This window comes from Panthera onca, chromosome C2 (assembly GCF_046562875.1).
Source record: "Panthera onca isolate mPanOnc1 chromosome C2, mPanOnc1 haplotype 2, whole genome shotgun sequence".
Classification (NCBI taxonomy): domain Eukaryota; kingdom Metazoa; phylum Chordata; class Mammalia; order Carnivora; family Felidae; genus Panthera; species Panthera onca.
In genome coordinates, this window is record NC_138347.1 from 94,574,222 (window position 1) to 94,600,968 (window position 26,747).

General features: G+C 39.4%; 1 protein-coding gene across 6 annotated transcripts in view; it reads left to right on the forward strand.

Annotated features, from left to right (window-relative positions):
* Positions 1-26,747, forward strand: part of PLD1 (phospholipase D1) — a 206,701-nt gene that overhangs the window by 135,075 nt on the left and 44,879 nt on the right. For all 6 annotated transcript variants that reach the window (XM_060640746.3, XM_060640749.3, XM_060640747.3 and 3 more), the window contains 5 exons: positions 1,137-1,265; positions 2,010-2,128; positions 3,530-3,643; positions 14,088-14,198; positions 16,644-16,732. In XM_060640746.3, the coding sequence (XP_060496729.2) occupies positions 1,137-1,265; positions 2,010-2,128; positions 3,530-3,643; positions 14,088-14,198; positions 16,644-16,732 (562 nt within the window). The remainder of the gene's footprint in view (positions 1-1,136; positions 1,266-2,009; positions 2,129-3,529; positions 3,644-14,087; positions 14,199-16,643; positions 16,733-26,747) is intronic.

Here is a 26,747-nt window from a genome sequence, read left to right on the forward strand (position 1 = left end):
AATGTGGTGTGCACGGGGCCTGGGTTGGGGAAGAACAAGGGCCAGAAAGGGAGATTGGCATCAGTTTGGGAAGAACCTTCTATGCACACTCAGCTTTTAGGACCTGACTCCCCATGGGCAGGCAGCAGGTGATCTTAGAATGCTTTTAAGCCAATGGTATGCGTTTTAGGAAAGACCATTCTGGGACATGTGGTGGTAGGGGGCTGGTCTGCTCCTCTCACTGGTACGTGCTACCATTTATTCATTCAATGAATAGTTTTGTACCCAGCGTGTTTGTTAAGTGCCTCTTTTGTGCCAAGCGCTGCTTTGTGATTTGTAGTTCTGCTTGTCTTCCTGCTTAGTTGTTTATGTGGCCACCATATCCCATAAATGTACAAACTATTTAAGTCAGAATTTTCATCCTTAAGTAAAATGGTCCCGGCAAAGCTCTTTGTGAAATGCTGCAGTGGGTTGCTGCTTTTGCGCCTTATGTGATCATAAGCTCTGTGTGTTCTTGTGATATTTATTATGGATGTCATTTATGATGTTGGGAGTATGGAATGTTAGAGCCAAAGATCTTAGATGCCATCTAGGCCAAATTCTTCCTTTTACATGTAAAGAATTTCTGACCCAAAAAGATGAAGCTCGGTGTCAGTCAGCTTGACAATCCCAGGGCAGGAACAGGGGCTGTGTGCTGATTTGAGGTTCTTGATTCTGAGATGCAAAAGACAAAATTATGTATTGGGCATGCGCCATGTTGGTTGAAGAGAGCCAAGGGCATGACTTCTTCATGGCGTCTCCCATTCATGTTTCTCTGCCTGACCTGGCTTTATTGCTCTCTCGTAGTCCCTCTCAGCAAGTTCTTTATTCATGGTTAACTTTGTGAGATGTTCTTCAGTCACCTAGTAGATGGGGAGAAGAACGTTGAATTTCATTGTCAAGTAATGAACCTGGTTATAGCCCCCACTACTCACTAATGGTAAACTCGTATGGATTATGAAACCTCACCAGCCCACAGCCTCAGATAGAATGAACACATGCTACCCTAGTTCCAAGGCTTAAAGATAACAGTTCGGAAGCCTCTAGCCATTCAATAAATGAGACGTGAGCCTCCCTCCCTGGGGCCCACCTGAACACAGTCTCTGCTGCCTTCACAGACACCAGCTCCCTCCGCAGTTTACAGACAGGCATGGGAGAGCTCCATGGGGAAACCAGGTTCTGGCATGGAAAGGACTACTGCAATTTTGTCTTCAAAGACTGGGTTCAACTTGATAAACCTTTTGCTGGTGAGTACCATGGTCGTGGGTGGCTGCTTGTGTTTTGTCTTTTACTTGTCAGCATCTCAGCAAGTATGCATGTACAGGATATAATGTCCTTTATTCTGCTTTGTTTTGTTTTGAATATTTGGTAAAACTTTGGAGACTATGATCCAGTCATATACACAAGGACATTTCCTTGTAAGTATAATAAGAAAAGAGCATGAAACATAGCTTACTGTTTGAAACCTCCAGGTTCCATCAAGGCATATTTGGGGGGTAATAATCTGTAATTCTGCAAGAGGTGACTTTCTTTGTTCTCCTTTTCTGCTTATCATCTTCACCTTCCAGCATTAAAATGACCCATTTTCAGATTATCACTGTGCTTATGTGTCTAAGAGAAGAGAAAGACAGAACTGTATATACAGCCTGAGGTTATTTCAACAGGATTTAGAAGAAAAATGTAATATTAAGTACACAGCCTTAGATAATTTACACCAATTCACATCTTGCCTTGACTAGTGATTATGTTGTACTAAGTGAAATGGAAACCTGTTGGGGGAGGAACTTGGGGGACCGTGCTCCTCAATGTAATAGATAGCTATGTTTTTCTTGGCTATAAAGGTATTGTTCCACCCAAGCCAAGTAATATACGCATAGTGAACATTACCATGTTTCCTTTTACATATCATGGTTGGGGTGAGTGCTGGAATCAGATGGCTGTGTCTGTGGCACAGAAGTTAGTGATGATCCTTGCCCGGGGCACCTGGGCAGATTTCATTGACAGGCACTCCACTCCCCGGATGCCATGGCATGACATTGCCTCTGCAGTTCACGGGAAGGCAGCTCGTGACGTAGCACGTCACTTCATCCAGCGCTGGAACTTCACGAAGGTACGTGGATGGTTTTATCATGATTCAGTCCATGTGAAGAGAAATAGCCTGGAAGAGGAGGAGCCCAGAGGGTTGGCAAGAAGGGGCCGTGGTGGCCCGTCTGCTCTTCAGTGCCTGGTTGCCAGAGCACCGGGGTCTGTGGGCAAAAGAAAAAGAAAATGTCCCTAAACTTTCACACCACAGGCAATTTGAAGCACGGAGAGATAGATGCTACTTTCAGGGCCTATTGTGATCTTTTTAACATTTTGGATGCTCAGTGTTGATTAAGCATCTGGTTTGGACTGATGGCCACCTAGAAGGCTGTTGTAGGGGGCAAGGGCCTTGTTGGGAGGAAAGAGCTCAAGCTTTCAAGTCCCTCTCGTCCTGGCATTGTACTGGGTTCATACTGGTCCAGGCTTCTGGAAGGAGATTCTGAGCAAAGGGAAGCAGTGTGAGAAGATAGAGCCATTTTCCTTTTGTCCAGACTGTGACGTCTTTACTACACCTTCATTACACAGAGGAAGAACTTAAGTACCTACCATCCTGGTGTCATTAAGCTTCCGTTTTATTTACTATGAATTATGACAAGGCATTAGCATCCTTGATAATTTGGGACAAAATTATTTTATCAACAGCTTAGAGTCTCCCCTTAGTTTTCATTAACGTGAACTTTCGTTTGCATAAACTTGATAACCTCTTAGAAATAATGGAAATATTTTTAACCAAAATTAAGGGAGCATGAATGAATAAATGAAGGGACATTACTTTTAACCTGCTAGTATCTGTGATTGGTTTGGGGATTTCTGTTGCTTGTATACTCCATCCCTGGCAGGATAAATTGGTAAGCCTCAAAAACTTTTTAAAAATTATACAACCTTTATCTCAGAAAATCTTTTTTGGGTACTTACGTTAAAAAGTAATTCAACAGGGTAATTTATTTGGACATTGCTTCTAATAATTCTGATAAAATGGGAAATAACTGAAATGCACATTAATAAGAATTTATGACATATGGTTCTTCTATATAATTTTCTTGTGAAATTATTAAAATATAATATACAGTTATACATTGCTGTGACAGGATAGTAAGAAATCAGTTTACAAAAAAAATACAATTTTTGGAATTATATACCTCTATAACTCTAGATTACACTTAGGCTTTCTTTAAAAATATAAAACAGTACATGCCTTACTCCAAAAGGTAAAGGAGGAAGGGAAAAAGGAGTTCTCTGCCACTGGAAAATGGAAAGAGCACAAAAATAAATCATCTATTGCCTCTTCAACTAGAAACATTCACTGTTAACATTTTTCTTTTTCAAATGAATCTTAATTTCTTTTATAATCACAAAAGTAGGGAGGAATGGAGCTATTTTCTCATCTGGATCTTTTTTTTTTTTTTTAATCTGTTTTTCTTCATTTTAGATAATGAAATCAAAGTATCGGTCCCTTTCGTATCCTTTTCTGCTTCCAAAATCTCAAACAACAGCCCATGAGCTGAAATATCAAGTGCCTGGGTCGGTCCATGCCAATGTACAGGTAAGTCTGGCTTTTCTTTTACACCAAATGCTCCTGGGTAGACTTACTCTTATTAGATCAAGTGCCTAGTACATTGGCTTCATATTTTTCAGTGAGTGCCACTCCAAAACATATCTGAATAGGTCTTGTAAAACTTAGTATTATATTTCCTGTTTAAAAATCTATTCCATTTATCCTCTTTTTAGAGCTCTTTTATAAATATGATCAATGCACATTTTTCCTTCCTCAGCACATGTTACATCTGTCACTCGTCTTTTATTCTATACTGTAGCGTGTTCATCATTATCTTTACATGTCCATCTTATTTCATCTGTATTATCAGTTTCTTTAGTGACACACTCATGTCCTTTATGCCTCTGTTCCTCCCACTGTAGCTGTCTTAGAGTCTTACACATGGTAGGTGATTGATAATTTTCTCAGCTGATATAAAACAATCATTAGGAAGCATGCCCCTTATGAGAGTGTCTCACAGAAAGCATATTCATTCTTTTTTTTGATTATTTTTTTAATGTTTATTTAATTTGGAGAGGAAGAGAGAGCATGAGCTGGGGAGGGGCAGAGAGAGAAGGAGACCCAGAATCTGAGGCAGGCTCCAGGCTCTGAGTTGTCCGCACAGAGCCCGATGCAGGGCTTGAACCCGCGAACCGTGAGATCATGACCCGAGCTGAAGTCAGATGCTTAACTGACTGAGCCACCCAGGTGCCCCAAAAGCATGTGCATTCTTAATCTATATAATCTTTCATACATAAACTGTAAAAACATCAAATGCTCAAAAAAATTTATATTTCTGTCTTTTTGCTTCTTCTTTTTTTTAATATGTTTGATATTATCACTGGTGGGTTGCAAAATGACTTAAAAGGGTTAATCAATCTGGAATAACTCACCTACTTTTACAAAATATGTTTAAAAGTTTCTTTGTCCTCCATTTATAACATTTGCTATAAAGGGCCTGGTTTTGGTTCCCTCAAAAATGTTTTAAGTTTACATGTAAATGAAGAAATCTTTATGTCACAAGGATTCTAATAAATGTGTTCATAATTGGAAAATGAGGAAATAAATAGCCGTAGAAAAGGCCAGTCAAGGAAAGGCTTGTCCTGTAATTCCTCCTGAAGTGACTCTAGCAACCTGACATGCAGTAAACCTGGGACTGATACCAGTTAAGCACCAGGAATGTGGCTGACACTTCATATCTAAGAAGCTAATTATAGGTCAGTCTAATTTTAGTTCCCTAATTAACCAAAAGCCTTTTAGAGGCGTTTTTAATAGAACATGGAATTTGCTTATTGGAGTCGCATAATTTTACTATATCCCATCTAGCCATCTCAAATTACAAATTGGAAAATTAAGACCCAGTGGGGCTAGGGGACTTGTCTAGGGTCACCAGCTAGTTGGTCGCCAGTAGAGTCGGAGCTTGAAATCCTGTTATGGTCCATTGTTACCCCAGCTCAAGTAAATGAGATCATCAGGGGCAGAGCTCGGATGGGCCACCTTTGGCATTGCTTTTTGTTCAAGGTCATCACTATCAGCATCAAAAGTATTGTTTAAGTAAAGATCCAACAGTCTGCTCCTGGCATCGCTAATGTGGATTTATAGAATCTGGACATGGACTCTAGTGAATATGATTATATATGTGAATGAAACGCCTAAATTAGTTACTTTGTACTATATACAAGTAGAGGTATTTGTATTTAAGAAGTGAAAAGACTTTCAGGCCATAGATCAAATAATAGAACCATCAAAAAGATAAGCCACTTGAGAGAATATTTAGTTATCCCAGGCTATAGGAGACAACTAATTTAAGCTTAGAGGCACAGATATATATATGCATTCATATGTAAGTTAATGAATATTTTATGAACCTGTTTAATTTTATTCTACTTGGAGGGAAGAATTACCCATGCTATAAGATAAAATAGGAGCCTTCATGTTAAGAAAATAAGATAATTTAATTTAAGATTTGAGACGGCATTAAAATTCACTCAGTGATCAACTTATCAAAGTCAGCAGATGCTAATTAAGCATCTGTTAAAAAGGAATTTCTGGGAATTGTACATTTTTGTGATCAGCAAAGGAAGTTTTATCCAATGTTGCATGTACCTACATCTTCTACTATCCCTCGTTAAAGCCCTGTTTTACATATTCTCATCTGGTCCCCCCAGCAAGGTAGATAGTTACTCTGCATGGTCTAGTCTATAAAATGTCTCCCTTAAGTCACTTCTCTGCATCACTGGATATGGTGTTAGAGATGGGGCTGGATCCGTGATATCTCCTGATACGCTTGTATGTTCATCCTCAATCTGCTCTGGTTGGCCTGGACTCAGAAACCTGTAAAGCCAATTGATTTGAAAGGAAGTCCACCAAGACTTACTCATTAATTCATTTATTCAGGCAACATATGTTTATTAAGTGCCATCTGTTTGCACAGTGAAGTCATCAGTGCATACTGGAGTGCTGAGGAAGACAAAAGTTCTCTGCCTCTGGAAACATAGTTAGCTGAGGGAGAGAAAGCTGCCACGTGGAAATATTCAGTTAACAATGCTAGGTGTGGCCTAGGACTAAATGCCGGCCTGAGAGTTCGGCAGTAAGAGTGAGAGAACCACGTGGGTGTCTCCTGTAAGGGATAAGCCTGCCTGCTCATCCATGGGGGAACTGACTGCTGCAGGCCATTTGCTCTTGAAGACGGAGTAGATAAAGTTGAGGTGGCATCAGGCCAGATTAGGGATGCCCTGGACTACTGACTTGGTTAATTTGGACCCGATCCTGGAGGCATAAATGAACTTTGGAACTTATTTTTCATCAGGGAGAAGCACGATACAGGAATGCTTTATGAAAATTAACTTAGATCAGAATCTTACAAACCCAGTTTTACTCGTGAAATGCGAATAGCTCTTCCACAAAAAAAAGATTCCATGGACAGATAAGTTTTTGCAGATTTTTCAAACCCAGGATTTCTTAGTGCCTTTGTTATGCTAATATGCAGCATGGAATCACTAGGAATGAATGTGCTGTGAGAAAATTCCCAAGCTAAATTGCCAGAGGATCTCTCTCATTTTGTCACATGTCTATTTCCATCTCTGAACAAACACACTTTGGGACCTAAAGTTTTTACATGGGAAGAACTTAGATTAGAAAGAGAGCAGAAGCAAGGAGACCAGGAAGGAGGCTGTGACTTTCATTCTAGCATCTACAAAGTTTGCATTTATAAATTCGTGTTCCTTTTCTTAAAGAGGACTCCCCCCACAATTTCAAGTGTTAGAACTCACAAAACCTGGGTCTCTACTGGCTGCCAAGAGTTGTTTTTCAGACCTGCCAAAATAAGTTCAATTGTGAAAACAGTGGGCACAGCCAGACAGTGCAACTTTTTGAAGTCAAGAAAGTCTGAGATGACCAGAAACCAAAAAAAAGAAAAGAAGTGACCCTGCTCCGTTTCTCCTTTCCCGTAAAGTTCTGACTACGGTGTTGTTTCACTTCACATTTACTGTCTCTAAACGTTATTCATCTTGTCTAGACATTATTGTTTTCAAGTCATGAGTGTATGGAGCTTAGAGGCCAAAAGCAATAATCTGGCTGAATCCCTGGTTTTCCAGAGAACCCAGGAGGGAGCCAGGAGATAGGACCTGGTTATGAAGTAGGCAACTTGATTTTTTTTTTTTAATTGAAAAAAAAAAATTTAATGTTTATTTATTTTTGATAGAGAGAAAGGGACACAGAGCAGGAGCGGGGGAGGGGCAGAGAGAGGGGGAGGGGCAGAGAGAGAGGGAGACACAGAATCCAAAGCAGGCTCCAGGTTCTGAGCTGTCCACACAGAGCCCGACGTGGGGCTCGAACCCATGAACTGTGAGATCATGACCTGAGCCAAAGTCAGATGCTTAACTGACTGAACCACCCAGGCACCCCAGCAACTTGATTTTTAAAGGGTTTATTGTCCTATTTCTAGACCCTCCACTCTCTCAGCTATTGTGTGGCAGTAGCCATATAACTTACATACTCTTGGTTGAGAAATTTAACACTGTTTAATAAAGTTCTTTCTTAGGGCTATTCTTTTTAAACTTTTTTTTTTTAATTTTTTTAATGTTTATTTATTTTTGAGACAGAGACAGAGCATGAACGAGGGAGGGTCAGAGAGAGAGGGAGACACAGAATCTGAAGCAGGCTCCAGGCTCTGAGCTATCAGCACAGAGCCTGACGCGGGGCTCGAATTCATGGACTGTGAGATCATGACCTGAGCTGAAGTCAGTCGCTTTACCGACTGAGCCACCCAGGTACCCCTAAACTTTTTATTTAATGTTTGTTTCTGAGAGAGACGGAGAGAAGAGACTGAGCATGAGCAGGGGAGGGGCAGAGAGAGAGGGAGATAGGGAATCTGAAGCACGCTCCAGGCCCTGAGCTGTCAGCACAGAGCCCGATGTGGGGCTCAAACTCGTGAGCTGCGAGAGCATGACCTGAGCCAAAGTTGGATGCTTAACTGACTGAGCCATAGGGCTATTCTTTTTAACAAATTTTAATATGATTTCTAACATAGTTTATTGTTCATAATATAATTTAGAGACCACAAGGTTAATTAACTCAAAGGGAGCAAGGGGCTGGAGCAAGGGGAAGAGGTAGAATCTAGAGTCAGACTGTGCGCAAAGCCTAGATTTGCTACATGCTAGCTGTGCAACCTTGGGAAAATACTTCACATCTCTGCTTGCATTTTCTTCATCAATAAAACAGAGACAATAATAGTATCTGCTTCATAGGGTTGTGATGATGGCTAAATAGGCAAACCCGTGCAAACTACTTAGAGGAAGTGCGCTCATTGTGGATTATATCGATACTACCTTCAGTGTTCAAGCTTTCCCTAGTGTTTTCAAGACTTTGGAACAAAGAAGTTGACATTTTTCTGGATGGGTCGCTAGGCTACTTCTGGATACAAAGTCTTTATACCATATATTTATTGAAGGGGAGAGAAGCATTTGACATAATAAAGTAGATAAATAATAGGGGCAATTTGTGTTTTTTATTGGAAAAAGGGAACCCGATTATTTAATTTTTTTGACACACAACCATTGGGTTCAACCATCCTTGGTGATTGATTCCACACTACCCCTGACACATAGCCGTTACAGAAGGCTTGCCACAGCCTGTCCGGGAGACTGGAGCCAGGCCTGCCCCCACCAACACAGATTTCTGCTACTGAAAAAAAAAAGAAAGGAGAGGCGAGGGGAGGCGAGGGGAGGGGAGGGAAGGGAAGGAAGAAAGGAATTCATGCTGACCTCAGCAATTTCCACCAGCACTTTTAGAATAATCTTGGGTGTTTCCCCTCAGAGCTGGGCATTCTCAGAAGCCTGCCAAGAACATTGAGAGAAGACAAAGCAGGAGAAAGACATGGGGCAGAGATTTGGAGGAAAGACAGTTCTGAAACTGCTTATGCATAGACTGTATAAAAGAACTTGTTTTCCCCCTAAAAAGAACAAACTAGATTCCTGAATGCTATCACTGCCACTTCAGGTAAATGACCTAGACAGAAGACATTCAACATGTCTATTAAGGTAAAAGAAAAAGCCTGATGCCAAATTGGCATCAATATGGAATCAATGTAGGGAACAATCTTTTTTTATTAAATTGGGCAGCTTCGTGCAGAAAAGCTATCCCTTAGACAGTCATTGTTGAGAAGTCCTGCCAAATTGAGGGAAATAATTCCACTGGAGTTAGGTCTTTGATCTCTTTGTCTGTTAAAAAATACATTAAACAGAAAAGAAACTAAACAGGCAAGTGTGAATGACATCCAAATTATATTGCTGGAAACATGTGTTTCTGCACTTGGGGAGAATGGCCAAATGACTCTCCAAAGGCTGTCAATGTAGGAATCAATGTAGATTTCAAAGGACCACAAGATGTTTTGTATTGTGAAAAAATAAAGTAGGTAGGTGAGGATAAAAAGAAAGCCACTTAACTTACTTCTAAGGCAGTTTCCTAACATGGAAGCTGTTTTCCATTTATGGACTGGGTCTTCATGCAGTAGCATTTCTGTACTTGCTACTTGGCTGGAGAAGCCCCGTGAGAGGGGAATGTTTACTCCCTGTCCAGTACTGCATTGAGCTTTTTGAGGATTATCTCCTTCAATACCGGAAGGAAGAACCTGATAGTATGAGGCAAATTCTTGAACTAATTCCTATTTCTTGGTGCTCCTGGCCTGCTGTGCCCTCAGTATAGACTGGCAGAGTGAGGGCCAACAGTCTGAGTGCCTCCCTGGTCTCCTGGCCCAGGCCACCAGTGCCTTTGCTTGAGACACATATGAAAAGTTCTCTGGTCCTAGCAGTCTCTGGTCCATGATTGACTTGGGAGTTTAGGGAAATAAAAAGAAATTAAGATATGTGCTGAATTTATAGGGAAGCAAAGCATAATAGTAAGAGAAAAGCAACTTGGGACAAATACTAAGGAAGTTTTGAAAGTTTTCCTTCAAGAGGAGACTTCTGTATATTCAGCTTAGGCCCACTGTATATAAGGGGATCAGGGCTTGTGGATAAAGAGAAGGTTATCTATCTGTCTGTCTGTCTGTCTGTCTTTACAAAGTGATTCCACCATTCTGTACATTACTCAGTACTCACCGTGATAACTATGGTCACCATCTATCGCTGAGCAACATTATTACAGTATCATTGACCATATGTGACTTATTTATTTTATAATTAGAAGTTTGACCTCTTAATCCCCTTCACCTATTTCACCTGAGAAGACTATCTTTAAAGCTAAAAAAATAGGACATGGTACAATGGAAAATAACTGGGTCTAGTTACGGTTTTGAGGCTAAAACATAAAATTAGAAATATGCTCTTTTTATATACTTTAAAATTGTGTATTAAAACTTGAGGTTTCAAAAGTGAGGGTTAGATTTGATTCTCAGTATGTACTTGGGGTGGGGAGTAAGATGAGGCCCATTTCTGCATGTGTGAGCAAGGGTTTGAGGCTTGTCTCCATTACATTGGTTTAAGACAAAAATGCAGGCCAAGTTGGTCAGATCAGTTAAGAAAAAGGGGAAGAGTAAATCTTAAATTTAACACAGAAGGGTCAGTCACAATGTGTTTGACCTATGTGGCTGTTTATAAGCTTTCTAGACCATCAAGCGTTTCAAGCGGCCAAGCTGATTTATAGATTACCTCAGGGTCCCTGGTTCAGGGGTAGAGGCAGGACCAAAGGGAAATCTGTGTTTTTAGTTTTTTTGTGGTGATAGATTTTAACTAATTAGGATAATAGTAAATGAATATTAATCCCAAGTTATTTTTTCTCTGTATCACTTGAAAGATATGTTCAAGTTTAATACAAAATGATGACTTGTTAAAGTTAGATGAGTTTTCAGGGTGAGAAAACAATGCAGGTTTGGACTCCGACAATCGAATTGGTAATACAGAACCCCCCTGTATAGGGGGGCAGCCTCCACATGCTGAGGTTTAATAGGCATTAGGGGGCTCCCCTCCACCTTGCTTATGCTGTCCTTCACGTTCTTCTTTTGGCTTACAAACATACTTATTTTCGGGGCGCCTGGGTGGCTCAGTCGGTTGAGCGTCGAACTTTGGCTCAGGTCATGATCTCATAATTTGTGAGTTCGAGCCCCGTGTTGGGCTTTCTGCTGTCAGTGTGGACCTGCCTTGGATCCTCTGTCCCCCTTCCTCTCTTGGCACCCCCTCTCAAAAAGAAATGAACATTACGAAAAACAAATATGTTGATTTTAAACATTTAAAGGCCTCCATGAACGGAAACATTTACCATTACTTTCACAGGAAAGATGGTAAACACATGACCTGCATACATTGCCTTCGTGGCAGCCACTGGCCATCAACCTTAGCTTCCCTCCCCAGTGTGTCTGGTTCCAAGGGAGACTCTTTTCAGCATAATTGTCCAGGAAGCCACTTTAATTAGACTTGAACCCTATTTGGCACTCCCAATTTATATCTTATGTTAATGGTTTGTTAAATCTTTGAATCAGGGCAAATTTTGAGAGTGAGAAAGGAAAGAAAAGTATAAGGTTTCAGGATTTGAGGGGAAGACTGAGAAGTTACCACCAAGGATGGTATATAAATTTTGCCTGGAAGTTTTTAGAGGTAGAAATCCCATACATCAAATAAATACTATGTGCCACATACCTACTTCTTTTTGTGTTTGTTATGCCAGTAACAAACCAGTAGCTGTGGGTGTGGGGATGGGAGGAAGGGAGGGAGGGAGAGAGACAGAGACAGAGACAGAGAGACAGAGAGATATCTCATATCTCAGTTGTACAGTGGAGGAAACTGAGTCTCCCTGATATTAAAATGACTTGTTCAAGGGGAAAAAGCTAGTAAGGGCAGAGGTGTAACACAGATCTCCAGATTTCCTATCTGTCCAGTATACTCTGCAATTTCATACATTGTTCCCAGAGTTATATAGAATCAAATCATTATGTGTAGCGTAAGAATCTTGTCAAGGTAGCCTGCATTTTCAGGGCTATGCCCCTTAGCAACAAAATTCAACATAAGTTTGAGTGGACTCACAATGGAAACTTCTATTTGTTCAACACTGTGTTATTTATACTGAGGGACAATAATGCAGTTCCTTAGAGATTATGAATCAAGGTATTTTCCCCGTGTGGATCATATTTATTTAAATTTTCCTTAGGAGTTTTTTTTTTGTTTTTGTTTTTTTTTTAAAGAGAGAAAGAGAGAGAGCAAGTGGGCAGGGGAGAGAGACAGGGAGAGAGAGAGAATTCCAAGCCAGGTTTCACTGCCAGTGCAGAGCCTTTGCAGGGCTTGAACTCACGAACCATGAGATCATGACCTGAGCTGAAATCAAGAGTGGGACGCTTCACCGACTGAGCCACCCAGGTGTCCCCATTATGAGTTTTCTTTTGAGATATTTGCCTGTTGCTGTTCACAATTAAATTTTCCAACTGTATGTATTCATCTGATAAAATTAAGTACATGTTTCGAGGAAAACTATTTTGTAATAAATACCTCATAGTAAATAAAGGAATAACATTTTGAGGATAACATAATCGATGATGTTAGTAAGTACTAGTTTGAATTTAGTGTTATAGAGGCAATTTTTAAAGCTATTGATTAGATCAAGAATTTTACCAACTTTTATATATAACAGACATAAAACCAATTATGTACTAGATTGCTTTATACATTCCTAATAATGTGGAGCCATTCTTTTATTTTCAATTTCAGTTGACCTCATGAGAGACAGTTTCAATATTCATTTCAAATCAGGAGGAAGAAATAGTGATTCTTCTGCAATGTCATGCTACTGCTCAAGGAAGTAGTAATAAGTATCTATTTACTGGGCACCTACTGTATGCTTAACATAATATTTATTGAGCACCTACTGTATGCTCAACATAATATTTATTGAGCACCTACTGTATGCCTAACATTGTACTGCAGTCATAGTTAGAATGCTGGAAAAGTGACCAACAGTGGTTCTTAGTGCTGCAGGTTTGCATGTCCTCCAGACCACCCTCCTGTGCACAGCCCCAGTGTACTGTCCAGCGTCTCTGACATGATCTGCCAGAGCTCAAATGCATCCTCTAACATTCTAATTAATAATAGCAATACCACATGCTAGGTAACAGGCCTCCTGCACACTTCTCAGAGATTCATTTCATCCTCTCCACAACCCTATAAAATAGATATTCAACTTAATAAAACAGAAATATGAGGCACCAGGAGGTTGAGAAACTTGACCAGGATCAAAGCTACAAAGTGGTTGGGCTAAGCTTTGAACTAGCTGATCCCACTAGGTATCAGCGTACTTAACACATACTCAGGCACCTGAGCTGGAAGCTCTTGATGTAATCCAGGTGAGAGCAAGTGAGTGTCTGAATAGAGGGAGGCAGTAGGACTGAGAAAGATGAACAATGAAGAAGCACACCAAGAATCAGACAGCCGATTAAAGCCGCAGTCAAGATTATATTTCTAAATGAATCTATTGGCATTTTAAAAGGTATTAATCTGAGCACTATTTGGGGAAAAAGGAATCAGCACATTATCATGTCAGATCTAGGGTGACTATATCACATGACTCAAACCAGGACGCTTTGGAGAGTAACGGTGGTACTATTAGTAAATAGTAATTGTGGAACCATCACGGAAAAAGAATACCAATGGTCACCCTACTCATAGCCCCCAAAAGAGCTACTTTTGAAAGACTCTTGGTAGAAACCACACTTTGTGGTTTGCAGTGTTGACAAAATAATTCTGGGTGGAGGAGGATATTTTCAGGATTTGATTTCTAGCTGGGCTCCTTCCTTATGGATTATGTCCAAGGACCAGTTTCCCATCCATCTACTCTACTTGGCCCACACATGACACCCACGCCACTCACACACAATCATTCGGTTGTGTAGAAGAAAAAGGATTGATTTCATTGTATTAACACATCTGGTGTCATCTCAATTGTTTACTCATTTCTGATTGCTGCCTTACAGTTGCTCCGCTCTGCTGCTGATTGGTCGGCTGGTATAAAGTACCATGAAGAGTCCATCCATACTGCTTATATCCATGTGATAGAGAACAGCAAGCACTATATCTACATAGAGGTAAGTCCTGCTCATGTAAACTAGTAGGACAACCTGCCTTCCCATAAATAGCTCACAGATACCGCAGGGTCCCCAAACTCAGGATCTGCTACATTAATCAGCCTATGTTGAGATATGAATTCAGGTAACCTGAATTTTTACCTCCCCAGCATACCTGACATTCACTTTGTGTTTTCATTAACTCAGGACTCTAATAGGAGTCCCCCAAGTCCCCCAAAATGTATCAACTCACTATGATATTATTAGCCAAAAATACCATAACATGGATGAGTACATTTTTTACTTGTCTTGAGTTGGAGGGTCCAAGTGTAAGGCGTGTGCTGCTTCAGGAGAGCACATACAAGGGTAATTTGGAAAAATGGAGACCACTGGATGCCTCTGGTTTGGCGATATTGGAATAGGGAGAGTGTAAGGAAAGGAACATAGAAAAGGAAGATGTGAGAATATTGAAGGCATGTACCACTTTCTTCAGTCCTCTATGAACCATTTAAAAATTTTGTCAGATGCCAGAGTTTGTGTTCAGAGAATAGGAGAAAATCTAGAGACACTGGGTTTAGATTGGGAACCTTAACTCAACTTCAAAGTAGATATAAAGCTAGCTCAGAGCATGTAGAAAATCCTGAAGAAAAAAAGTCACGATAATGTAAAAGTAAGTCAGAGCACATCTTTTGTCTTTATTTTAGTCTTGTCTTTCCCATTGAACTTTTTTTTTCTTTTGTAATATGTGGAGGGAGATGAGTTTCCTGGAGAAAATCATCCTAACCCTATATTCCTTCCCATTGAGTCTGGGCCTCTGCCTTCCATGCAGTGACTACTCACTAAGGGTGAGTAGGAGAGAATTAGACCTCTATTTATTTCATAGTCCTGGAGAAAGAGAAGTTGATTACAAATATTAGCAGGCCAAATGCAATACAGTGTTCTGGATGGGACTATGCAACAAAAAAAGGACTCTGAATATCAAAGTCTGGAGCTTTGTATTAATACTAATACAATTAGTATTATTAATTTCAACAATTATACCATAACAAGATATTAATGGCTGCCTCATCCATTACCCAGAATCCTTTTGCTTTATCTCTTTTTAGTAGCATTAAGTCAGCCTTTCTTATTAATGCTACCACAGTCTTAAATGAGGTCAGTAATGCCATGTGGATGCACATGGCTGTGGACACAAACCTTGTAATGAACACCTCTAGCAGAGGTAAGTGGTTGGCATTTACCCTGCTCTCCCCAAAAAGGAAGAACAGACCATGGCATGTGGCCATGTTTACAGCTGAGGAATGCTGAGCCTCTCTGTAATATGAATTCAGAAAAACAAACATGGTTTGGTTGCCGCTGAAATTTTTATTTGATGCCTTAAGGGGAAACGGATTCTCAAATGAATTCCCGCACAATGTCTTCTGGTAAGTTTGTCTTATGGAGGCAGTTTACAGACTTCTGTACTTAAGTATAAAAACACGTAAACTAGTAAAAGTGATGATGTTGCAAAGGGATGATAACCATAGCTTCAGTCATTGCTTATATGTCTCTTTAAGATGATTAGCAAAGATTACTTTGTGATGATTAGACTTATAAATCACAAATATATTACAACAGTGTATATAAATATGTAGTGGTGATAATATTTGTACCTAATTACTAACATCCCCTTTATGCAGCAACTAAATCTTTTATACCAATATGATGATAATGTCTTGCCCTAGTTTTTTAGTAAAAATTTTAAAGAATATTTTATAGGTAAATGAATAGTATAGATTACTTAAGCAAAAAGGAAAAATATTTTTTCCGTTTTATTGGTTTATTTATATATATGAAACGTACTTGTGAAAGAGATTTGAAGCTACTTAAAATAGATGTTCGGAAATAATAAGAGAGCCAAACAAATGAGACAAGGCAAGAGAAGATACTAGGAGATAATAGAGGATGGATGGAGAAAATTAGACCAGGATTCTGCCGTCTACCCTGCTAGAAAGGTAAACTTAGCACGAAACAGAATGCTTACCAATATAGGATTTTAAATCGTGAGCATTTGCACAATACATATATCTGTAAACCTAATATCCCTATTGATTAAATTTGGAATGTTCCTCCCTTTCTCAAAATGTAAGTGACAAAGAATTCACATGATGAAATACTAGTGCAGTCTCCCATTTGACTAAGGTATTAGATGTGGTGTTACATAGACGTGCATGAGACCCAGAGTTGAGAAGAGGCTTCTCTTATTCTCGGCGTCATTTACTTTTCTAAATGATTTTAGTAATAAGAACATGTCTGCTATGTGAAAAAATTTTTTGTAATATCAATGTAGTGTTCGTAATATAGCACACTGTCCATATATATATATATATATATATATATATATATATATTTATTTATTTATTTTATTTATTTTTTTTTTTTTTACTAAGATAAGAATGACTTATAGGATCACTCTATTTCTCGTAGAACCAGTTTTTCATAAGTTGTGCTGATGACAAAGTTGTGTTCAACAAGATAGGTGATGCCATTGCTCAGAGGATCCTGAAAGCTCACAGGTAACATTTTGGCATTTTGGGAAAAGTGGTTACTGCAAATGATTCTTGCATTTACTACTAAAATGACTTTTGAAAGCCCATTTTAAAATACTGTCTTTTCCTAGCAGGCATAAATTGGGGTCAGCTAGCAGTAGGTTATTGGTTCCTTCAGTCTGATTTCAGTGGCTGAGAATTTTGAGTCCATTTTTGAAGGAATCTGAATTCTACCAGGGCACAGTCATTTTTTCCTGGCCAGTCTCTTTCCCACGCCGTTAGACTTGTGATTTGATTTATTTAATGGCAGACAGTTACTGTGTTCACTTAAAAATCAAAGCAAAATAGTCATCATATTTTTCCATGAGTTATATTTAAATTCTGGCTACCCTCTGTCCTATTTCTTCAGCTCATGGGATTATTTTTAAAATAGCAGTGTTTTAAGGTATGACCACACAATCCACCCACTTAAAGTGTACAATTCAGTGATTTTTAGTATACTTTTAGTATACTTAGTTTTAGAACATTTCATCACCCCAGAAAGAAACCCTTTATTTATTAGCAGTCGCTACCTAATTCCCCTTATCTTATCCCCTTGCAACCACTGAACTATTTTCTTTCCCTATAGATTTGCCTGGTCTGGGCATTTCATATTAAATGGAATCATACAGTATATGGTCTTTGTGACTGACTTCTTTCACTTAGTTTAATGTTTCCAAGACTCATCTATGTTATAGAATGTTATCAGTATTTCATTTATATTTATTGCCAGGTAATATTCCATTTTCTGGATATACCACATTCTATTTATCCATTTGGGATGTTTCCACTGTTTGGCAATTGTGATTAATGCCGCTATAAACATCGTGTATTAGTTTTTATGCAGATATATCTTTATTATTCTAGGGGTAGAATTGCAGGGTTATATGGAAATTCTATGCTGAACATTTTGAGAAACTGCCAGAATATTTTCAAAAACAGCTACACCATTTTATGTTTCCATAGTGTATGAGGGCTCCAATGTCTGTATCACTGCCAGTAATTACTATCCTCTCTGTTTTTTATTATAACCATCTTAATAGGTGTGAAATGATATCTCATTGTGGGTTTGGTTTGAATTTACCTAATGACTAATGAATGATGTTGAGTATTTTTGTTTGTTTGTTGGCCATTCCGTGTATTATCTCTGGATAAATAGATATTCAGATTTCTTGGCCATTTTTTAATTAGGTTGTCTTTTTATTGTTGAGTTGTGAGAGTTCTCTTATGTATTCTAGATACAAGTGTCCTATCAGATTTATGATTTGCAAGTATTTTCTCCTATTCAGGCTGTTTTCTTTTCTACTTTCTTCATACTACCTTTTTTTTTTTTTTTCATACTACCTTTTGAAACACAAGTTTTTCATTTTGATAAAGTCTAGTCGATCTGTTTTTTCTTTTGTCACTTCTGCTTTGGTGCCAGGGCTACAAAATCACTGCCTAATCCAAGACCATGAAGACTTAACACCTCTCTTCTTCTGAGGATTTTGTAATTTTAGCCCTTACACTTAGGTCTTTGATTCATTTTGAGTTACTTTTCATACATGATGTGAGGTAGGGGTCCAACTTCATTCTTTTGCACAGGAATATTCACTTGTTCCAGGGCCGTTTGTTGAAAAGACTGTTCTTTCCCCACTGAATTGTCTTGGCTCCCAGACTGCTTCTTTTTACGGCTGATTTTAATTCTGTGTAGAAGCAGCAAAATACACAGACAAACAATACCATTACATTTTATTATTTCAACTCATTAAACACAGGCAGTAGAGAATGGTAAGTACATACACATTTGGGAATTCAAACATTTTTGTACTTTGAGCATAACATGGTACTTTAATATCCTCTTTTTAAACATAGTATGTGGGGGTTTTTAGATCTAAGAACATTTGATAACCGTAACTACCAGTATTTTATATGATTTATGGTTTATATTTATACTGTTACTGAATCTTCACAAATACTCTTCAAAGTAGATCATATAGTCTTGTTGTTGTTATTGTTGTTGCCGTCCCCATTTGTAGAGTTAAAAACTAAGATTCAAGAGGTGATGTGGCTGGACTAAGCCACTAACAACAATAGGCAAACATGGCTTTAAGCTCAAGTCTTTGGACTGCCAAGCCAGTGCCTTCTCCCATACCACGTAACTTCAGTTCATTGCCAGATAGATTTGAGACCCCTAAAGGGTTGCCACCTAAGTGGGTTGGGCCTTTATGTCCCCTCTTCCCATTAAACCAGTCATCAGGTACAGGCCCACTCGAGGAACATGACCTTGGGTGAGGCAGGTCCCTTTGACCAAGGAGTGCAAATCCCGGAGAAGGACTTCACTGTGAGTGAGTAGTCAGCAGCCAGCACTCTCCATGATAAGGGAGTGCTGTCTTGAGCCCATGGTGAGGGCATTTAGGCAGCACACCACAGTACCCACCACATCCTGCAAGGTATACCGTAGATCTCGCCATTTACTACACGTCAAAATCACCATTTGACTTTTACAAAAATCTAGGGAGCTGGACTCCATCCAGAGTTGCTGGGTCAGAATTTCCTGGAGTGGGGCCCAGGTACTTGTATTTCATAATGGTCCACAGGTAACTCCAGGGCAAAGTCAAGACGGCTCAGTACTCACCTAGAACAGCACGTATAGCCAGCATAAACATTGATGATCTGTGCTTTTACAGGTGACTTCTATCTTTTGCCTTCTCATATACTTTTTTTTTTTAAGAAAGTTACCATGGCATCTGTTTCTGAGATAACTTAAAATCGGCTTGTTTACAGTTAAACGTAACCGCATACACCAAGATTTCTTGCATCATGCCAGTCTCTCAATTCTGTGGGTCAATTTATGTCTAATTTACAAAATTAAATTATTCTGTTAACTCTTGCATTTCATTGATGCAGGAGTATCCGCTTTATCTATAAAGCGCATTTGACAAAAGAGAAAAATATTTTTTTTCATGAAATTGATATAAGTCGCAGAAATCCATTAAGTTGACAAATGAGCTCACTGGGCCGAGCAGTGAGTGGTGAATATTGTAACGGTGATCAGTTAATAAGGAGACTGGGCTGAATCTCAGCTTCACTCATCTGAGTTATTAGTTCCCTACAGTACATGTGTTAATAAGTACCTACAAGATTTGTTTTCAAAGGCTTTGGGAGCCTGAAAGAACATTTTTCTTTACCATATTAATTTGTCTTTAAAAATCTGGACTTCTTCTAAAATCACAGTATTTCAGGACTGTAAAGAACTTGCAGTTATTTTCTGATTGACTATTTCCCAGTGATCCTATGAGCTGCTTCTGAAAGGAATGAGGATCTGTAGTGAGAGAGCATTGTAGGGTAGCATCTGCTGCAGATTGTATCTCACACTTGGAAGTTCACAGAGCACGTTAAAGATGCAATTTCAAGCCTACTCTGTAGAAAACGAGCAGTGAGTCCGTTGAATTGCATATTAACTGTGTGTTATTTAGCTCTGATGTCTCAGTGGTCTCTCTTTCTTTGACAGTCACATTTTAAAGGGTATGGATGTTGCACATAAAATTTTTCGTGGCTATCCATATGTATCCTGGAAATATATTTTACGTTTCCCCCCTTCTCTGTATCTCCACATTATTGTTCATCTCCTGTGTTCATTGTAGCTATAGAATATATTTTCATTTAATAATTTCAAGTCTGTGACCTTGTATTCTTAGGAAAGGGAGGGGTGGGATTAAAAGGCTCATCTTGCAGCCTGCCTGCAATGGGGCTCCCTGCTTTCACTGAGGGCCATGGTGTACCATGCCCAAGTTCACCCCCTTTCTTCCTTCATTGACTTCTCTGTGCTCCACTCTTCTGAGACTCCGAACTACCCTGCCAAGGTCACATGCCTAGCAACAAGTATAATTTTGGCTGTTGGAAAAAGAATAGAATAAAGCACAAAGCAGATGGAGGGAAATGACAGCATTCAGCCAGGCCTGACCAAGGAACACAGGCTCTCTTCCAGGTCCCTCCCACCCTGGAAAGATCAGAGTCTTTGAATTGCCAACTCCCTCAACTGAGCTGAGACTTTATTTTTCTGCCAGTGCTGGACTCCAGGGAACACCAATTCCCTGTTGTGAGTTCTCTGCTTTCCTCACTTCCTCCTGGTTCCTTCTCAACAGCCATAATTCTTTGCAGAAATAGGTTTTTACAAAGCTTTCACGCTCTGATCCATGACCTAGAGCCTCAGAACATTGCTCATTCCATGGTGAACTGAGAGTAGCTATGGGAATCTCTGCAGAAATCAAAAGATCTGCTCTAATTAGTAAAACTGTCTTGGCTCCCAACCCGCTGGAAGCCCGTCTTTAACAACTCAAATCTGACTGGAGGTCAGGGAGAAGAAATCATTATCCGTTGTCTAAAGTCAACGGGTTTATGCCATATTTGAAGAAGCCAAGAGAAAGAGCTGGAACTGACTGATCCAGGTAGAAATTTTACGTGCCCTGAATGAATTGTTTCTGAGGATGAAACCGTTTTGCTTACGGAAACTTGACATGCATAATCCTGCTGCCTTGACAAACAGGAAGCCAGGGAGTGCATTTTGCACGGTTATCAACAGAGTTGATACATACAGTGAAGACAGGCAATGGATTTAACGCCTCAGCATTTTCATATTAAACTGCAGTGAGAGATACAATCTTACACTACATTGAAAAATACCCAATTTTGAAAACTGTTCAAATTCTTCATGCTTCCTCTAACTGTAGAGTAGTGCCAGATAGTGCTTACAGTTTGCCCATGAGTGAGTGGTATGGAAAATGTTCCTCTGGGGAATCTGAAATTATTTGGGGACCAGATGTCTTGGGACTTGGCTTCTTTTCAACTCTGTTGTCTCCAGGCATGTGACCTTTTGAGCATGTCCATTTACCTTTCGGACGCTCTGTTCTTTTCACTAACAAAGAAAACAATACCTGTTCTGCCCAGCTTTGAAAACCATAGCACATCAATTTGTGGAAGAAACTCTTACATGATTTCCAGGAAATTCATCTTCTGGAAATATGCTAGCTCACCGTACAGTTGAACAAGGATCTAGAAGCACTATATTCAAATCGGCTGTTTCAGAAATACTATTTATGGTAGAAACAGAAATGTTTTAATTAAAGAGATGTTTAAAGTGACTTATTTTAAATTGTTAGATAGCAACTGCTGGACAGGTAAGCTTTACTTTGGTTTTCTACCTCTGGTGCTTCATTATTGACGCAATAAACTTCCTCCCCCAGATATAAAATAAGGCACTCAGTAGCATAACATGAATTCAGTTCTGCTTTGTTTTAATTTTAGGTACTATTTCTTTATTACTCTTTGAAGGCGTGCAGGCTTTCTCATTGAAATCAGTGGTTGTAGATTGAATTAACGATGTTACCCGGTAATTCTTGAGTCTCTCTACATCGGAGGTACTTTACATGCATTGCTTCATTTAATTCACACACCTACCTTATGAAGTGGATGTGTAAGCTTTCCCATTCTACAGATGAGGCAGTGGAGCCCAGTGAAGTGAGGTAACCCGCGTGAATCTGTCACACAGCTGTCGAGCGGAACAGAGACTGAGACCGTGTCTCTAGGAACTTTACCTTGTACTCTCCACCACTCAGCTACAAAGCTTCCCTCATTTCAAGGGAAGTAGAAATGTTCGAGTACTAAGCCTCCCAGAAATCTATGAGAGAAACTTTATTTTAAAAATAAAGAAATCAGATGAACGTTTAATTTTTTTTTTTACGTAATTGCATGATAGATGAAAAGTTATCTGGCTTAAAGAAAAGTCTGCCTCCTACAATTACCATGTCCTATAATTTGTGTACCATGCTGGGTATGTTTCAGAAGCACTGTCTTAAAGAAATTTAAACTGTGGTTCTAATAAAAAGAACACAAACCATGTAGAATAAGTATGCTGATGGCTGGTTTCACATTTTTTTTTTCTTGTAGGCTAACCTCCAAGCTTTGTAAAATACCTGGAGGAGAGGTTACACTGGGGCAGAGATGACAGTAAATCATGGCAGGAGAACATTTGATTTAGATTATTTAACTGCTTTTATTTGATTCCAAGAATTATATAAATGGCAATCTCAGAAGATAGAGAGATGTAAAGATTAGCACAGGGCAGAGGCCAGCAATCATTTTGTAGGATCTTATTTGGGGGCAACTGAAGGACCTGCCTGACAAAGCTTATCAAGTTGAGAGTGAAGTCTTAGTCAGACGTGCTGGGCTAACCTTCAACGTCCTTACAGTTAAAAGCTTTTGTTTCCAAAAGATAAGCAATGAAAATAATATGTGTGTGTGTGCACAATATGTATTATGCCATAATCTGTAAAGTTGAACACGTAATATGCAAAGTCACTGCTAAATAGGGCCAGCATTTCTAGTGGACCAGCAGCGATTTTAGCCAGCTCCCTCATTTACAGATAAGAAAACTAAAGCCTGGAAAGGGCTACTGCGCTTTATACGATTTGCCAAACACACAATAAAATGGTTTATGTCCCAAACCACAGAGAAGGCTACGGATCCAGTTGTCACATAACCAATGCCACTATGGTATAATGTTCTCTCCACAAAAATACTACGCCCCGAGCACAGTCCTTAGTTCTGGCAGCATTCACTGCTGCAAAATCTACAATGATAGGATTTATACCAGCTGTTGAAGTTTATAGCAATGAAATATGATCTATAAATTCCAAATTCTCAAAAAGCAAAGCATCTCATCACTGGAGAAGCATGACGAGCTCCTTAGGGGCCTTCTTACAGATCCTGATACCCCGCTCCAGGCAACCCCACTTCTGCCGATGGCCCTCTGTGGTGAGGAGGGAAGTGGGGATGAAGGAGGGAGGGGGTTTTTCCTGAGAAGAACAAGGAGGGAAGTGTAGAGGAGCGCCATGACCATATACATGGTGAATTAGCACTCTGATTTTAAAGGTGCAGTCAACATTACAGCAATCACAAAAATGGAAAATATTAAAGGTCTCACACTCTCACCACCCTAAAAATTCACTTTTTACCTATTTCCTTTTTGTCCATATTAACATATGTATATTTTCTGTTGAGTTGTGATTTATTTCCTTTTTCTGTAGCTCACCTGGATTTTGGTTTCAAATCCCATTTCCACACGATAGAACTAAATTTAGTTTAGTCACATCCTGATAAATGTGGACAAATTCAGTGATTCCTTGCTACTTCTGCTCCATACACCATCAGTCAGGTGTTTCCTGGCCTCTCCTCCCCTCTCTGCCCCGACACACCCCACCCTTGGTATGGATGGTAAGGGGTCCTAGATCTTTGGGAAGAGGCTTCCAGCCCTCAGTGTTGATGTGCCTTGGGCCCATTCTGGAGCCTGCTGACCGTGACATAGGGGCCTCCACCTTCTCCTTTCAGATCTGCCTTTCCTCTGCTCCTCTGTTGCTGCCACATCATGTGGGCTGGTGGACCTTTCTCTGGGGTTCTCTGAGAAGCAAGATTATATTTCACACTCAGATCCTCATGGCTCCCCTATCCTGCTGACAGGTGATGAGGTCTATCCAGTTCTCCCTGGAATTCTGCTTAAGGGTGAAGGGCAGGATACCATCACTCTTATTTCTGTATACTCTTGGCTGAGCTCAAAGGATCTCTACCTGGTCAATAGAAGTCGATATCTTGTGTCCTGTTTCCTTTGTGAGAGTGCCATCCTGGGGGCAGTACCTGCTTCATCTCTGTAGTCACAGGGTGGGGGAAAGGTAATGCATTTAAGGGACAAGTTATTTCCTATTTCATGGTATCAGCCTGCACATCTGTAATTGTCTTGTAATTGTAACTTTGCATTCGGGCCATTTTAACACAGTACTGAAGTATTTTGCTATTAAGTCATGATGGTGGTCATTTTTAGTGGTTGCAAAATGTTCACTCTTTGAGTGGCTATAACATAATTTAGTTAACCACCCCCCATTATTGGACATTGATTTCCAATTTTCAGATATACATAGCACTGCTATAAGAGTTTGTGAGTTTTGAAAGAAAACTTATTTTAACCAAAAGCCCAAGAATACAATTTTATAAAATTGTTCTGAACTGCAGTGGATGAAATGATTGCTTCATACATGATGGCTGGGAGCCCACTAGCTCTTACCTTGTTTTTAAGATCATAAGTAATTCTGCCCATTAGGGGCTCAGGTTCTTGCCCTAACCTGATGCCTATCCTTTGCACCACCCCAACTTTATGAGGATGCAGTGTTTCCCTGGCAGCTGAGAACTATTGCCTTCTGGGGATTGGATCCAGGAAGGAGAGTGGACATAATATCGAGTAGAATTTTCTCTTCATTGGCTTAAACTTAGCCACGATTTTATGGTTTGAAATCCAAGAGCCCCTTTTTTCTACAACAGTGAAAATCTAAGTCATTTCTCCTAACTTGCTGAACACAGTTTAAACATTTCATCATTCAGGAAATTGAAGAACTACTGCATTGGAAAAAGGCAAAGACCCAGATAGGGAGCTAACAGAGTCCTAAGAACAAGAAAATGTGTACCTTCTGATTCTCACAAACTAAATTGGCAAGAATATTTTATCTGAAGATAAAGAGTTTTATAGGACATTTCTCAGTATCCTACTGAAATCTCTAATTGATATGGGTATGATATGAGATCTCCATTTTGAGGTCTTCTCTGCCCTTAATAAAACACAATGATAAAAGGGAACCATGTTTACAAACAGAGTCACAAACCCATGATGTTCAAGACCAGCAATCCCACTCCTAAGTGATATGTTTCACAAATGTGAAAAATGATTTATGGGGGTCAGAAGACATAGCAAAATAGATACTTTGAAATAATAAAAAAAATTGGAAACAATTTAAATGCCCACCAATAGAGAGCTGCTTTAAATATTATGGAAAAGATGTACGGGGAATACTGTATCACTATAATTAAAAAACGGACAAATCTCTATGTACAGATATATAAATAAAAATAACATTCAGAAAAGTGTTTATAGTAGTCTAGCATTTGAATAGAAGAAAAATACATATACTTGCTTATAAATTCATAGACTATTTCTGAAAGAACATGGAAGGTAGTAGGAGTTGCCCTCAGGGAGGAGAAACAGCACCTGGGGACAATGGAGAGAAAGAGAATTTTTTTTCCATCATATAATCTTCTACCTCTTCTATTTTGTACTATGAGCATGTGTTACCCAGTGGAAATATCATTTATTTGATGATTCCTCAAAAAGTTAAGCATAAAATAACCACATGACTGGGCAATGCCATTCCTGGGGATATTTCAGAAGAACTGAAAACAGGGACTGAGATCTATATACCTGTGTTCACTGCAACATGATTCACAATAGCCTAAAGGTGGAAACAACCCCGGTGCCCATCAACAGATGCCTGGATAAACAAAATGTGCATTGCATATCCAATGCAAGATTATTCAGCCACAAGAAGGAAGGAAATTCTGACAATCTTGAGGACCTTATGCTAAGTGAAATAACTCATACATGAAAGGACAAATATTGTATGATTCCCCCTAGAGGAAACATCTAGAATGGCAAATTCATAGAGACAGAAAGTAGGGAGGTTATCAGGGGTTTTCAGGGAGGGAAAATGTGGGAGTTATTGCTTAACAATCACAGTTTCTGTTTAGAGTCATGACAAAGTTTTAGAAATAGAATCGTGATGGTTGCACAACATGTGACAATCATTACTATCACTGTATGGTATACTTAAAAATGGTTAAAATGGCTAATTTTGTGTTATATATATTTAGCATGATAAAAATTCAAATAACATGTAATTTAAAGAGAAACTTACTGTGAGTTTCGCAGCTTGATCTCTTCTGTACCCGAGGCTTCCCAGAAACAAACATTCTTCCAACCTGACCCTAGTCTCCCAAAGCATAGAGTACTGAGTGCATAACATGTGCAGGGATCCTCTGTGGGGCACTGCCCCAAATAGAAAGATATGTGGACGTACATCCTGTGTTTCAAAAGAGCTTATCACATAGCCTAGGCAGCAGATCCCTGTGTCACTATCGTGTAAAG